This window comes from Trachymyrmex septentrionalis, unplaced genomic scaffold (genome assembly GCF_001594115.1).
Source record: "Trachymyrmex septentrionalis isolate Tsep2-gDNA-1 unplaced genomic scaffold, Tsep1.0 scaffold86, whole genome shotgun sequence".
In the NCBI taxonomy this organism is placed as follows: domain Eukaryota; kingdom Metazoa; phylum Arthropoda; class Insecta; order Hymenoptera; family Formicidae; genus Trachymyrmex; species Trachymyrmex septentrionalis.
Genome location: NW_017306049.1, coordinates 409,115 through 425,161, shown reverse-complemented (window position 1 = coordinate 425,161; position 16,047 = coordinate 409,115). Strand labels below are relative to the sequence as shown.

General features: G+C 32.8%; 1 protein-coding gene across 2 annotated transcripts in view; it reads left to right on the top strand.

Moving 5' to 3' along the window:
- Nucleotides 1-9,860: 9,860 nt before the first annotated feature.
- The window catches only part of LOC108755203 (sodium/hydrogen exchanger 9B1-like), an 8,608-nt gene continuing 2,421 nt past the window's right edge, over nucleotides 9,861-16,047 (top strand). For both annotated transcript variants that reach the window (XM_018498086.1, XM_018498088.1), the window contains exons 1-5: nucleotides 9,861-10,246; nucleotides 10,438-11,034; nucleotides 11,825-12,000; nucleotides 14,711-14,829; nucleotides 15,169-15,330. In XM_018498086.1, coding sequence (XP_018353588.1) covers nucleotides 10,164-10,246; nucleotides 10,438-11,034; nucleotides 11,825-12,000; nucleotides 14,711-14,829; nucleotides 15,169-15,330 — 1,137 coding nt within the window. In that variant the 5' untranslated portion in view covers nucleotides 9,861-10,163. The remainder of the gene's footprint in view (nucleotides 10,247-10,437; nucleotides 11,035-11,824; nucleotides 12,001-14,710; nucleotides 14,830-15,168; nucleotides 15,331-16,047) is intronic.

The following is a 16,047-nucleotide window of genomic DNA, read 5'->3' as shown; positions in this document are numbered from 1 at the left end:
TAACGAGCGTTCGCTTAAAATACCTACAATGCGTCCGGAATACGTGAGCCGTTGCACATAAATGTAAAAACACACCTTTGTGTCCAGCGCAATTCACCATTTGAAAAGTATGGAAACGTTGTTGTGCAGATGACAGGAAATGTTGCGAAAAAACGCATAGACGAAACGTGTCGTTCCCGCGCGAACCGCACATATATCATTTAGAATTTTAGAATATTTTCATTATTTGAAACGACATACGAAAATCATATCTACGAAAATCATATCTCTCGCTACGCGTATTTCGACAGAAATTTTACCGAGACGCTTTACAACTATCATAAAACTGTTAGATCTACGAGAGAGAGAGAGAGAGAGAGAGAGAGAGAGAGAGAGAACGGTCGGAAGAGTTATAAAAAGAAAAAAAGAAAAAAATAAAGCTACTGCCGATTTTTCATTGAATGTATAGTACATATAAACTGTACGGCGGAACATCGCACAACTTTTGTTTCTCAATAAATATTTAATGTCGCCATAAAGTCCATAAACGGCATTGTGAATTGCGCGGTAAATAATATCGTGCTCGCGATGCTCCACGTTATAAATCGTCCGCGAATCTTCATGAAAATATATATATATATATATATATATTATAGTATTTTCCAATGTCGGTCGTTGCCCTGGGAAGTTCTCAAATTAGATCGGGAGATTAAATTAATCGATACCAGTAGAATCAAGATTTTAAACGTTTCGCTCAAAACCGAGAGTATCGTTAATTCAGAATGCATCCATTTTTTAACTATACAAGTATAAGTATCTTCCTAGTGTGAAACTCCGCGAATTAGATGAGAGAGAGAGAGAGAGAAAGAGAGAGACACGCAGTATATTACATAGTAGTAAAAATTTTGTATTTGTGTTAAAACCGATTCTTATTAAAATTTTTTCATTAAATTTTTAACATATCCGCGATTAATCACATTAATAACGTAACTCTGTTATTTAAACAACATATTTGATTGTGTTAAATTGATTTTTTGTGTTTAATTGATTCAATATTTCTTAGTATTAGAATAAAACAATATATTAGTGAATAAACAAATAACATAAAAGTAATGTATTTTAAAATATAAATTCTAATTGTAAGATAAATGAGTGAAATACTGTTAATTTAACTATGTTAATTTAACATATTACAAATGTTAATTTTACTGAAAGAATATACTTTCTAGAATATACTAGCCAAGCCCCAGAATTCTTTTATTTCTCAAAAGTTAGACTTAAGGAGAGAGCATGGGAGGACGCAAGGGACACCTTGTTTGTGAATTAACGTTTGGAAACGTGTGTCACGAGTTGAACACACCTGCGTGAGTTCTCTCTAATATGGGTTCTCTCTAATATTAACGGATCATATGGTCATTTTTACGCCTATTGGGAATGTTCATTCATCAGTCCTTTGGATTTAGATCATGGAACTGAATCCCTTTTAACTTGGAAAACGAACCTCTGCGATCTTATGGGAAGCCAGGGTCAAAAAAACACGAGGGATATTTTAAATAAAATCAACAAGTTTCATTTAAAGTAACTCTAATTTATTAGAAAATTATATCAGTTTTTGTTAATACATTTATATAATAATATCACATTGAGTTATATTATTATGTTACATATATAATTTGAATAAAAAATAAGTCAAAAATCGAGTAAAATTAAGACGTTCACAGTTTTAATTTTATTACAAAAATTATAAGACGTAACGGGAATTCACATTTATTCGCCATTGCGGCGAATAAATTGATTACTATTCTTCAAATAATTAAAAAGGATAAATTGGTTACAAATACGTGACAAAAAAGATGACAGTACTTACACAATTATTAGTGGGAATCCAATAAGAAAACTTACTGAATCGATTCGTAAGTTACTGACGTGCTGGGTTAAAAAGGAATATATTGAATCATCGAGTTAAAAAACTATACTGCAATGATGGGTTGCTTCTAAGGGCTTATGAACTTCCTAAAACTCATAAACCAAACTGGCCTCTAAGAACTATAATTTCTTCTTAGTCTACTTTATGCACTACTTTTTTGCATAATATTATATTGTATCTATAGTGATTGAACAATATTGAAAATATTGAGAATTTGATCATACTGACTCTCTCTCTCTTTTTTTTCTAAAATTAATATCCCTTCGCGTATAACACTGTATGGCATAGAGTTCGATTCGTAATCCGAGAATCACAAAATGGGCTTTTGGGATTATTTTGCTACCGATGCTACAACGTTATGAAAACCTTCAAAATTATTATTTTGTACCTATTTAACACTATTTTCTCAAAATTGTGACATAACAGTCAAATTTGAACAACAAATTCGTGTTCAGCAGCTAAAATCAGAAATGACTATTCATTACAAAATGGTGTTGTACTGTAATCATTTAATTCTTCCATTAAACCCCAGATTTTTCAAATTAAGATTCAATTTTTATCGACGTATTCGTTATCAGTACTACAAAATTAATAAGAATTAACTGTGTTTGGTGCAAAATACAATATTTTATGTTGACCAATGTAATTTCGAAGCGGATTATCGTACGCGTTTTTTGCATCGAGAATTGAAAAGCATCACAGGTGCTCCGCAAAGAGAAGTCGGCAGAATCGCGGATTCGCGGTAGTGGGGTCGAGCGGGTGGATTTTCACGGCAGTCGTGGCGCGATGGTTGGATGTACCAGTGCATCGAGAGGGATCAATGAACAAGTTCAATAACCTTAAATCCACTTGACGGCGGGACTACCCATCGGGTACGATTGACTGCGTCGCTTCGTCAACCAAAATAGATATTCATTTTCCAAGAGTGCTATTTTCCCAGTCTCAGACACAAATCCAATATCGTTAATTTAAGTGTCCTCTTCCTCCCCGCCTCTACCTCCTTGTTAAGGTCAAAGACCCTATATTGGCGTATGCATGCAATTTCTCGCGTGCATCTCGGCAAACATAATTACGAGACCTCTCAACGGTCTCGTTTGTTACTACTTCCATCCTTATCGATTTGTTAATCTTCTGCCACTATAATCCTTTATGATTCCACTATCGTGACAATCATCGAAGATCACCATGACCGATGTAGCAACGCCCAATTCGATCAGAATGTTAACGGGCACGCGAATGAATTGTACATCAATTAATATACACGCGAATATATGTCGCGTGTTTTCTAAAACTAGTTCAAGTGTCCTCCTCCGCATCGGGGCTGTAAAAACTATGTTAATACAGAAATAGTCACCTGCGCACAGTAAAAAACATTGTGTATTTATGTTGGAAACGATCCACTCACGTTCTTGTTAACATTTTTTTTTGTATTGAATTTTGTAACATATTCGAGGTTAATTTAACATAATGCGATTACGTTATTTATAATATTTGTGCTAAATTGATATTCAATATTTCTTAGTGTCAAAATGACATAGTTTTAAGTCCAGTTAGATATAAATATAGTATAACACATAAGTGTAAGTTCTCTAAGTGAACAAGTAACATAAAAGCAATGTATTTCAAAACGTAAATTCTAAAATGAATTAATGAATTATATATGTTAATTTAACATAAATGTTAATTAAAAAATATTGACTAAAAAAATACTTCCACAGTTTGTTTACAAATTATGTCAGCATTATCTTTTTTGTGATTTTTTCTTTATACAATAACTGTGTTGTTTTTTAACATATTTATATCTTAAATGAACATAAAAATTTGAGTGAACTATTTGAAACATGTGAAATGTGTTATATTCGACACAAATTTTTCAACAGTGTGAAATTATTTTTACATTCCCTAGCAAGAAGAAAATTAAGCTGTATTGAAGTTTTTCTTTGTTGACTGAGAATCCATAACTATTTTTTTATTACTTCTAACTTCTCTTAAAATATCTAGTAAATCTATATACATAATGATCTAAAATATCTTCTTCTCCTTCTTCATTTTCTTTCACGTTAGATCTCTGCGTTACCTCTCTCTCATATTGTGGTGTGCACGCCGATTATTATTTAATTGCCACGAGTATATAGAACTTACAATTTTAATGCCGGTTCCGAATGACGGATTTTTTAAGAAGTGTTTCTGTAGTCAAGGATATTCTCAGGAGGTTGCCGGTCTTTTCCGAGAGGAGACATGAGCGTAAATATTTTGGTTCCTACTGGTATCGAACCCGAGACCTTTGGCATGATAGATCAGCGCGCTGTCTGCTATGCCACGCTTGCGCTCGATTTCAAATATAATCTAACAGATTATAAAATAATCAAGAATGTACAATGCGTAATTAATATAATAGTGATCTTTAATTGGGAGGCTGAGGTAATATTTTTCGCAATAAATTATTTACAGGTTTTTAAAATGCTTATTAGCTTCACTATTAAAATAGACGATCAATCTAATTTAAGACATTAATTTCAACTTCAGTTCGCGATTGCGTTTAAAGTCCAACAGACCTTATCGACGCGTAGTTAATAAAACTGAAATATGTTCACAAAAAAAATTTATGTATAGTATTATTAAGCACTGAGGTCTGATTTAACCGAAAATAGAATTGTTTCTATTAATAGGTTCAGTTGAAATGTAAAAATTACCTCTTAACTGCAATAAAAAATCTAGGTAATTCCTCATTTAAGGATGTATTACACATATTTCCAAATTAATGAAAAAAATATGAAAAAATTAGATTTATTCTTTAATATTCTTCATAACTTGCGTAGGATTTGCGGATCCCTTTGCCTTATAAATTCGCCAAATGTACGAATGCTATTTGTGCACTTTATTATTGTATTTAGCCCAAATTGTTTCACAATTTAAAAGAAATTTAACATTTATCTTTATCTAAATAATGTATAGAATCTATACTATCTTCATTTAATGGTAAATCATTAAAGAGAATAATAAAAATTGAAGTATAATGTCTGGGTGTCAGAAACACCTCCCGTGAATAATTATGATTTAAAAAATCACACAAATAATGTAGGGTGGACAATCATGAAAGTCGAATACGCCTGATAATGCGTACATACAACGCACTCTTATTAAGGGAATCCTACAGAGACGATTTTTTAGTCGTAGTGTAAGTGGAATTTACATACAGACGATTTACACGTCATTGATACGTCACTACATACTACTACATCAATATCTCACGTATACATACACATAAATTTTTCTTATAACAATAACGTTTTAATTAAATGTCTAAGACCTGATTGCGCCAACATTACTTTTTGATTTTAACCTTAAAACTCACTCCCTCTCTCTGTCTTTCTCATGGCTTTAAAAAAAGAGAAAGAGAGCTTTAAGTTTCGCTTAAAGTCAAAGTAACGTTGGTGCAATCGGATCTAAGTCCAATTCTATAAGAATTTCACGTTGTTTCTTCGTGCAAACTACTCTAACCTGTGAACTACTTTCATAAGTACAGATTGCACAGTTTTCATATAAAGCAACCGTTGTCACGACGTGACAGCTTTAAAGCGCCATATTGGACCAAAGAATGGTAAGCAAGATCTCAATTTCGAAATTTTTTGTCGTTCTCGGCATAAACTCCACTTTACAGACATGTATTAATGCGTATACGTATACTCCTGAAAAAGGATTTTCGAATCTGTAAAGGAGGAAAAAAGTAATTGCTAAGGTTTCGGGTAGTCTAAAGGCTTAGGACACTCGCATGGAAAGCAAGAGATCCGGGTTCGACTCTCGGCCGAGGCAATATTTTTTGCAATAAGTTTATTATAGTTTTTTAAGATTAAATTTTAGAAATTTGGGGGGATTATTAATATTTCAGATTGATTGAAAGAGTCCGGATAACCATATCGGCACGCAATTATCATTTCTAAAATTAATTCATTTAAATGAATATATATAATAGTTCAACATATCTTAATATTCAGACCGTAGTGGCGCTTTGTATTAAAAAAAAAAAGTAATTGTTATACAAAAGTTTAGTCGGTAATACAGACGGTTTTAGGAAGCCCGTCAAACAAGCCGATGCCTTATCGGACGAACAGCTTCTTGAGGTGCAACGCGCAGCGAAAATGTGTATCTTCAAGACACGGCGAAACTTTACACCGACAACTGATACCGCTTTTCTTAGCTCATGCATACTTAAAAGGTGCGTTCGGAGATACGCTATTAGTGCTATTTGTGTCATTCTATCCTTGTTTTACGCCTAATAAACAACGAAGGTAGAATGACAGAAGTAGCGCTAATAGCGTTTCCTCGAATGCACCATATGAAATACGATGTTATGTATGTACAAAATGTGACGTTTACATGAAAATGCCCCCGTTTAATGTAATAACAAATATGGCGCGTCCTAAAACGAACGGGCATAATAACAAATATTATAAATAATTTTTCAACATAATTATATTTATGCCCTGTAATCTCTTTCTTTATCGAACTAATTATTTTATTATGTATCGCTAACGAGTGCCAATGTACGACTAGAAGCAAGCAAGAGAAAGAGACTCTTTCGTATTAGTAAATTTTTTTGAATAAAATTTACAAAATATACATTATCGCTTGTACATAAAAACTTTCTTTTTCTTTGCTTTGTTTTATCAATATTTTTAATGCTGAACCGTAATGTCACATTTGATTCCAAAGCAAGTCATATTAAAAAAGTGAGATTTAACTCTGATGTAAATTAATCCCAGAATCTATTTTATTGCATTAAAGATTACTGTGAAATAATTAATAATTTTCGTATAGAAGAGTGAATCAATATATATCTGATTAATAATCACAACGCATGTAATGAATACTTAATCCGTGATAATGTGTATAATTTTTGCCTGTCTAAAATATTCTTCCAAATAAATGGACTCACCTTGTGCGAATTCAGAATCCGAACGTTCCGACTTATAGCACCAAATCGATCGATCATAGATTGCACATGAAAATTCTAAAATCAATTTACACTTTAATAAAGCCGATTTACCGATTCCACACGCGCGAGATCACAAATGTGATTCCACAAACGCGGACAAAACTCGCAAGCGATCGACGAGTCGATTTCTTCTTTTTTTACTACGATTGTCCTCGCAGGAACGAAACCATGCAGACTAATCAGAATTTCGGCATGATCACGGCGAGCATCGCTCGCGAACTGAATATTCTTACGGGGGTGGAAGCGTCAAGTGGTAGTGAACCACGGATGCTGGAGAGGGTAAATGGGACAAGAGGGGTTAAGAGAATCCTACGGCGGAGTGGGTGGTTGGTGATGCTGCGAGGGGTTGGACGATGCTATTGTCGCGCAAAGATCGCTGAGTTAGTCGAATGGTTAAGCTTCACGAATTTCTGATAAATTTCTTTTTTTTTTAAATTTTTCGAAATATTTTTTGCAGCTAATCACTCATGTTATAAAATCATAACAGAATTCTTTAAAGTTGATATATTCTCAACAAAAATCTAAAAATTTTTATAATAAAATTATATTTTAGAATTGTTAAATCTTATTCTACAGATATCTAACTTATTCTATATCTAAAAATTAAACTCTCTTTATAATTAAAAGTATTTTAATTTGAAAATATGAAAGACAGAATTATTGCTGTTTAATTCATTAACGTCTAAATAAATGCATTTTTTAATTAATTTTCAGCAGCCTTATTTGTTATTTTAATGCTCTTGAAAAAATTCAAATGTCATTTCTGATGTAAATTTCTTGCTCTTTCAGAATCTGCCATCAGAATTTGTCAAAAATAAAGTAAAAAAAAAAGTTACAGCTGATTTTTTTGGGAAAAATTGTAATTTTTTATTCTATTTTTTTTTTAATCGATAATTTTACATCAAAATAGCATTATAATAATCTTGAGAAGTCAAAATATTGCGTCCACAAATCCTAAACTTGAAAATATTTATATATATACTTATTTCAAAATTTATAAGAGTTAGTAAAATTAATCGTAGTTGATAAATTTTCAGCTTTTATAAAATGCTTTGGTGACACTATTTTTTTTAATGCCTTTAAAATAATACCGGTGCTAGAAGTTTTAACCTGACTTGCTGACTCTAGCATCTTTGATTTTTATCGTAAATACAATCAAATTTGAAAAAACTAGCTTTTATAAAATAGTCACGATTTTTTCACGCAATCTCCCGGACTATCAACTGTAGAGCATACTTTCTTCCTCGACTATTCAACCGTCATCCTCCACTAAAGCGGCAAATTTCGGAGTCTCTAAGAGTTCGCGGTGTGATCGTAAGCGCGACCTACATTAACGTAACTCGATTGTAGATACTGAAAGCTACTTCTACAGACTATTTTCCACAGTGCACGCGCAATTTTTCCTGCGATTCATCGTTAATGTCAGTATAGCTATGAAAAATCGTGGCGTACTAAAATTACTTCCCGACTGCGAATCGATCTCTACGAATTTTCGAAGAGAAGATGGATGCACGTGCTTTGCTTCAATAAAATCGTCTCTTAAATATTAGACGAGAGGCGAATTAAACCTTTTCAATACGATCAGGGAGGGATCAATCGTACACAAAATAATCGTGGCAATTATATTCAGATCTGCCATAATACTTCGCTAACGTGAATTTCTGACCGGTCGAACGTGACGTTTTGTTAAACCAGGAATATTTCATAAGACGATGCGTACCAGGAATTATTCAATATCCGGGAAATCCTTTGAAGTTCTTCGAACTGTCGGCTGCCTTCTTTAAAAGCTTCTCTCATTTCTTCCTCTCCGTCTATCACGTTCCGTTCTTCTCCACTATACTTCTCTTTCTATTTCACGGGATATATACCTCGATGATCTCGTCACTAAGAAAAAGATATTACGGCAGGCGCCTAGAAACGCGAATATTTCACGGAAGAAACCGTCTCGATTATGGAATAATTTAAAGAACGAGTACATCGATGCAGATAATAGCATCTATTTGCATTTAGAGATGAAACTTTGCGACATAAATCCGAAAAAAGATAACGTTGGATATTTCTAAGGTTTTTGATTAACGATTGAAAAGACTTTTAAACATCATATAGCAAGAATTCGATAAAATAAAATGTTAATGGAATTTTAGTTACGTATATTATAAATCTTTAAAAATGTATATTTTCTTACAATTATTCCAAAAACTTAATGTGTGCGTTTTGGACCAAAATATTTGAGTAGTGGAGAAAAAAATATTTCAGTAATGTGGAATCAGAAAAATGAAGCATTTCAAGAGATATGCAGTAGTCAGTAAAATAGTGGGAGTTTAGCCAAACAAACGCCAGTGGCAATGCGAAAAACAAGCAGCTGGCGAAATGTCATTTATTCAAACGTCAATAGCAGTTGAAGAAAATCAGATTTATTAATTTATTTTATCATATATATATTATATATTCTAAAATACCGTATTTATTTTATTAATCATTTTTATATTACGGTTTTTTTCCTGTGTTAGCGTAGATAATTTCATCATGGCCGACATAATCTTGAAATGCCATGCATGATGCCACTGATTGGTTGAAATTCGCCCATCCATATCCCATCGTGCGCAATACTTCACCTCTCTAATTCTACAAAAGATGCTTTTCACATTTGATGACACAAGTTGACACAAACGTCATTCTATCTTTATTACTTACAAAATGTAAAGAAAGATGGAATGATACTTGTGCCGACTTGTGTCACTAAATGAAAAGCTCCACAATGGAGTAGACAACTTCTATATACATATGTATATTATATATAGAGAAGTCTGTGACAATGACTATGGCTTGATTTATGCCGAAGAACAATATCGATGTTGTGAAACTGGCTAATCATGGTCATTCCATTCTTCAGAAGAATAGTTATGATTGCCTAGTTTCATAACATCAATGTTATAACTTCAGCGTAAATCGGGCCGTGTAAACGTAGTCTATATTTACGTAATAAATGTATATTGGAGTATCTATATTTACGTATATATATACGAAATATACGTATATTGGAGTGAATGTGTCTCTTTTTGTAGTGCAAAATTGATTGAATCAAATACATCAAAATACATGTGTCATGTGTATGTTACATACTTTCAAATGCGAATACAACACCATTATATTTGTACATTAGTACATGCAACAGAAACCAATAAGAAATTCAATCTCAAATTACCATTTGATGCATATAAGCCGTACAAGTAGATTAAACGGACTTTGCAATTGTATCGTATGCAACCTATTCCTAAAGATGAACCAATTGCATCCACTTCCGCAGATGCTCAAGCATCGAATGATAAACAGATACGAGAGAAGTAAGTGAATCTCAACGTATGAATAATTCTAAATCTTAATATTTTTAATATCTAAACAAGCAATGCTATATATTTATTTTATTAATCATTAAGGAAACAAAACCATTTCCATTTAGCTCAGCAATCGCGAAATATATTGATACTATAGTTCTAAATTATAGAATCATTAAACATATAATTACGCATTCTAGCTCGATGCAGACAGATGAGGAGGAAGAATATGATGACAATACTTGCTGTCACCGCGCAACTTTCTGCATCCCAATATTACGAGAGATTCTTGTGACCGATATAATCTTCACGTTTTTCGAACTACAGATAACGTGGGCAGATCTCTTCTGGTTCGCGACAGTGAGCGGCCTGACCCTCCTGACCTGGGCCATTTTATATTTCTTGCTGGGTGACATGGTACTACCAGGCGGCAGTATATTTGGCCTTTTCGTTCTTGTCATTTTTTCTTACGCGCTCGGTTGGAGTCTTGCTTACATTCCTCGTCTGCACCTTCCGCCTATTTTTGGCATGCTTCTTGCTGGTGTAATAATACGTAATACCGATGTCTACAATATATACGAAGTGATCGGGCCGCGCACGACCTCCAAGATCAGGATCTTCTGCTTGACCTTCATCATGGTACGTGCCGGCCTGCAGCTGACAACAACCGCTCTGAGGGCGCATCCGGTGTTTGTGACGATCCTATCGCTCGTCCCGTGCACTATCGAGATGTTGGCTGTCACTGTCTCATGCAAATATCTTCTCGAATTCCCATGGAATTGGGCTTTAATGACAGGGTGAGTTAACACTACGTCTACTTTTCATCAAGATACTCATGAAAATCCACTATTGATGGAAATTCTTGTCTTTATCATATAATTGAATTCTAATTTAATATAAAAATTATTAAAAATTCAATCGAAATTACATTTAAAAATTTCTATTCATTAATTATTCCAAAAATTTAAACATTTTTTAATTAATTTTGATACCAATAACCATATTTATTTTACCAGAGATCCAAAAACGACTTTATTGACTTTCCTCCTTTCTCAATATTATTTTCAATATTCAAAATTCTGTAAAAGACTTTATTCTTGTATATATTATATTGAATAGTATTATGTTTGTTAATGTAACAGTCGCTAATAGTAAATACTTTATTAAACACAATTGAATAAAGAGTAATTTCATAAAGTCATAAACACAAAGAACGGTTTTGGAATCTAAAGTTACAGATCTGAAATTATGTTGGACTAGCTAAACAATTACATTACTCAAGATAGAGTTGTCAAAATGTCAAAACTTTTTGCAGAATTATTATCATAATCATATTTGAGATTCTTACTAATTATTTTGATAGCGCAGCATAATTATTTTCAGATCTATATTTAGTTAAATTTTTAAATATTTCATAAACATTTTTTAGATATTTCGTCAAAAGCATTCTTTCCTTACAGAATATTGATAATGATATGTGTTGTATCTTAAAAAATTTAGGACAATAATCTAGATTAATAATTGTAAGATTATTATATTATTAGAAAAATACAAAAACGATTTATGTAATAATAAATTCTTTTCAAGATCGATTGTGGCTTGCATGTCTCCTGTAATAACGATCAGCTGTATGCTGAGTTTAGCTGAACAGGGTTACGGAGAAGATAAAGGACTCCTCAGTTTGCTGTGTACTGCAGCGTCCATTGACGATGTCCACATTGTGGCTTTGTTTTCCATCAGCTTCTCTTTCGTTTTTAGCAACGGTATACAGAAATCGTAAGAAAAACGTAATAATACATTGGCTAATTCACGTAATTTTTTATCGTATAATTAAAACGTTATTGTTATACGTAAATTTATGTGTATGCGTGACATATGTGAGTGAAATTATAGTAGCATATTGATGTAGTAGTATATATATATAGTCATGTGTCAATCGTCATAAATCGTCTATGTGTAAGTCCTACTTACACTACAACTAATCGTCTTAAACCCGGATATACAATAGATATTTTAAGTCTTAAGCCATAAGAAATGGACGAATCATAATCAATTATTCTTTATGCATTTGACTGTAATTGGTCAATTTTTTATGGCTTAAGGATTAAAACACCTATTGTAGATCTGGACTAAAACATATAGTTGGGAGGACTACCCAGTGAGAAATGAAATCGATGTCGAATCAACATCGATTTGATAATTTCGACATCGAATCGACATCGATTCAATATCGATTCCATTATCGTTTCTCACTGGGCAATAGTTATTATTACAACTCAGTAGTAATGATTAATGAAAGAATGTAACCAAGTTATGAATAGCAATCATTAGTCTCTCCAATCGTTATTATTCATAATCTAAAAATAGTATTAAGTTGCAATAGTAACCAATGCCCAGTCTCCTGAATCATATTCTTTAAGCGTCACAATAGTTATGTGGGGTCTACAATAAAAGTTATAGCGGTCGTAGAATCATAAGTTGTAGAAAATTAACCAATCACAGTCGAATATGAGAAGAATAATCGACTATGATTGGTCAATTTACTACAACTTCTATTGTTACGGAGTAGATAAAAGACTCATCAGCTTGTTGTGTACTGCAGCGTCTATTGACGATGTCCACATTGTGGCTTTGTTTTCTATCTGCTTCTCTTTCGTTTTTAGCATACGATATTGTAAACCCTGCATTACCATTGAGAATCCAATCATTACAGTTTGATGGCTCAATACTATTTGCCAATCAACAGTTAATTAATTTCAACAGTCAATAGTTAATTAATTCCCAATCTTTTTTTTTTTAAATAATCGAATAATACAAACAATTTTATACACGAAAAAAAAATATTTAAAATTTTCAACAAGAATTAAAAAATGTTAATAAGAATTTTGATAAAAATTGATTAGTTGTTTTTCTGCATTAACATTCAAATTATAATTTACATTCAGATTATAATTTCAATAAAAGAGAAATAAAAATCGTTCTCAAAGACCATATATCTTCAATAAATCATACGAGGGCAAGTCAATAAGTTTTTAGAAAAACATAGGAAAACACTTTTTTTTTTATCGATTCATTTTTATTTCTCAACACAGTCTCTTTTCAACTCGATACACTTGATTCAACGATTCTCCAACTTTTTCAAGCCGTCCGAATAATATGATTTGTCCAACCCTTCAAAATAAGCCTCTGTTTCGGCGATGAGCTGCTCTCTGGTGGTGAATCTCTTTCCTCTGAATCATTTCTTCAAGTTTAGAAACAGGAAATAGTCGCAGGGGGCTAAATCTGGCGAATATGCTGGATGGAGAAGCAATTCGTAGCAGAATTCGTTGAATTTGGTCATCGGTGCCGAGCACATGTGAACCCGTGCATTGTCTTGATGAAAGAGTACTTTCTTCTTTGCCAAATGGAGACGTTTTTTCTTTAAAATATTGTTGAAACGGTCCAATAAGGATGCGTAGTAATCGCCATTGATCGTTTGCTTCGACGGAAGGTAATCGATATGAATTATACCGCGCGCATTCCAAAAAATTGTGGCTATCACCTTTCGGCCGACTTCACGATCATCGCCTTCTTCGGAGCTGGTTCACCCGGTGAAGTCCATTGTTTTGACTGTTCCTTCGTCTCGGGTGTGAAGTAATGGATCCATATTTCGCCCACAGTAATAAATCGACGCAGAAATTCACCTGGATTACGTTGAAATATCTTCAAACATTGTTTTGAAATCATCACACGGTCGCTCTTATGATCCACAGTGAACAAACGCAGCACCCATCTTGCCGATAGCTTTTTCATACCCAATTGTTCGTGCAAAATTGAAATCACTATGCCATGTGATATGCCTGTGGCGTCAACAAGCTCGCACACTTTCACTCGTCGATCAGTCAAATATCGTGGACTTTATCGATGATTTCTGGCGTAGCAGCCTCAATTGGACGTCCCGAATGAGATGCATCACATATGGATGTACGACCACATTTAAATTCATTTATCCAATTGTATACAGTCGCAAACGCTGGTACAGATGTGCTATGAACATTATCCATTATCTCGGCCTTGATTTCTTTCGATGTTAAACCTTTCATATGTAAATGCTTGATCACTGCACGAAACTCGTTTTTTTCCATTTTGCAAAAAATATAAAGGTTGTTTGCTTTAATCGTCTCACAGAAATGAAACCACGCGATGAATTCCGCTCAAAATTTGACAGTAATTAGTTGAAAGATGCTACTTATCAAAAAGTAATGTAACATGACACTGTGAGTGCCTTCTGACAGATTTTCTAAGAACTTATTGACTTGCCCTTGTATTATGACATTTACTCTATGAATTACGGTATCAATGTAGTAAATGTTTCATATCTTCCACGATTAACACATTAATGATTTGTAACTTCGAGTAAGCTGGTGGCGAGCTATACAAAAAAGTCTAAACGTACAAAGAGCTTTCCATAAAGCGAGCCATGCATCTTCCTAGATGATGGAAGAACAGAGTGGTGGTCCTATATTCCCGGCGGGATTCGAGATTTTCTTCTGGGAATTATAGTAGGAATTATCTTGGGCTTTGCCCTGGTCTTTTTCCCTCATCGCAATCACGTAGGTACCTTATTCATTTTCTCGCGTCCAAGAGCTTATAAAATTCAGGTCACGTATTGCGAGGGCACGTTCATGTAATCTGAAATAACAAGAACAGACTTATTAACGCCTATTTTTACGATATTTTATTAAAATATTACTTACGTTGCGGTGCGCGAATAAAATTTACGAAAATAAAGAGAGCTTATTATTTCTTTATTCAGTTATATGTATAATAAATATAATATTCTATATATGTATGTATAATAAATACGTTATTCTACATACATAATTCTTGACTGTCATAATTTATTCATCATATCTTAAAACATACCTCTTTTTTATGTTGGACTTGGATAGAAATACGCAACCTGGTATCGCATTGGTGGTTTAACTGTTGCGTCTTTAATGTGTACCACAGCAGCCTCAAAATTGACGGTCACAGGTGGAGGATATCTCGCTACTATTATATTATCATTCATAGCCATCCGTGGTTGGGGAATCTTAACAATTTCGTATGATGTAGGTAATAGTAAATATGTCGTATACAAAGAAACGATTTTGTTAAAATATCTAAAAATTTAGCTAGATAGAGATTTGAAAACATAATTTTGTTTAGATCATCAAAATAATTATATAGAAGATTCAAACTGATTGCTACAACTTTGTTAAAACTTTTCGCGGCATTGACGGCAAGTTTTTAACAAAACCATTCTTTCCGTATATATAATACAATACGTGAAAATTTTTTCGGAATTGTCTTATCACTATTAATATGTTCCGCTGCATTAGTCATTGTGACTACTTATATACTTTTCGTTCAAATTGATATTCTGTATATAAAAAGAAACAATCATAAAATACATTCTGATGTCATACGTAATTATGATGCGATATTGATGCCGTAAATCATCGATGATTCACACAGAATGGAATCATCTTTCGATAATTTTTTTATTTAAAATATTAATGTATTATTTTTTTAATAATTAATTAAAATAGATGTTAATCTTTAATTTTATATAAAAAAGATCTATTAAAGAAAAATGTTAACAAGATAGACACAACAGTTAGAAGAAATTTGGCTTTAAAAGTTGTAATATTTTGTAAGGACTGTCCTAACAAACAGTATCTATGTTTATTCTATTTATGTTTTAACACATAAAATATTGTCATTATCGTTTATTTTATTGTTTTAATTATGAAATGTTTATTAATTAATATTTTTAATATTTTTAA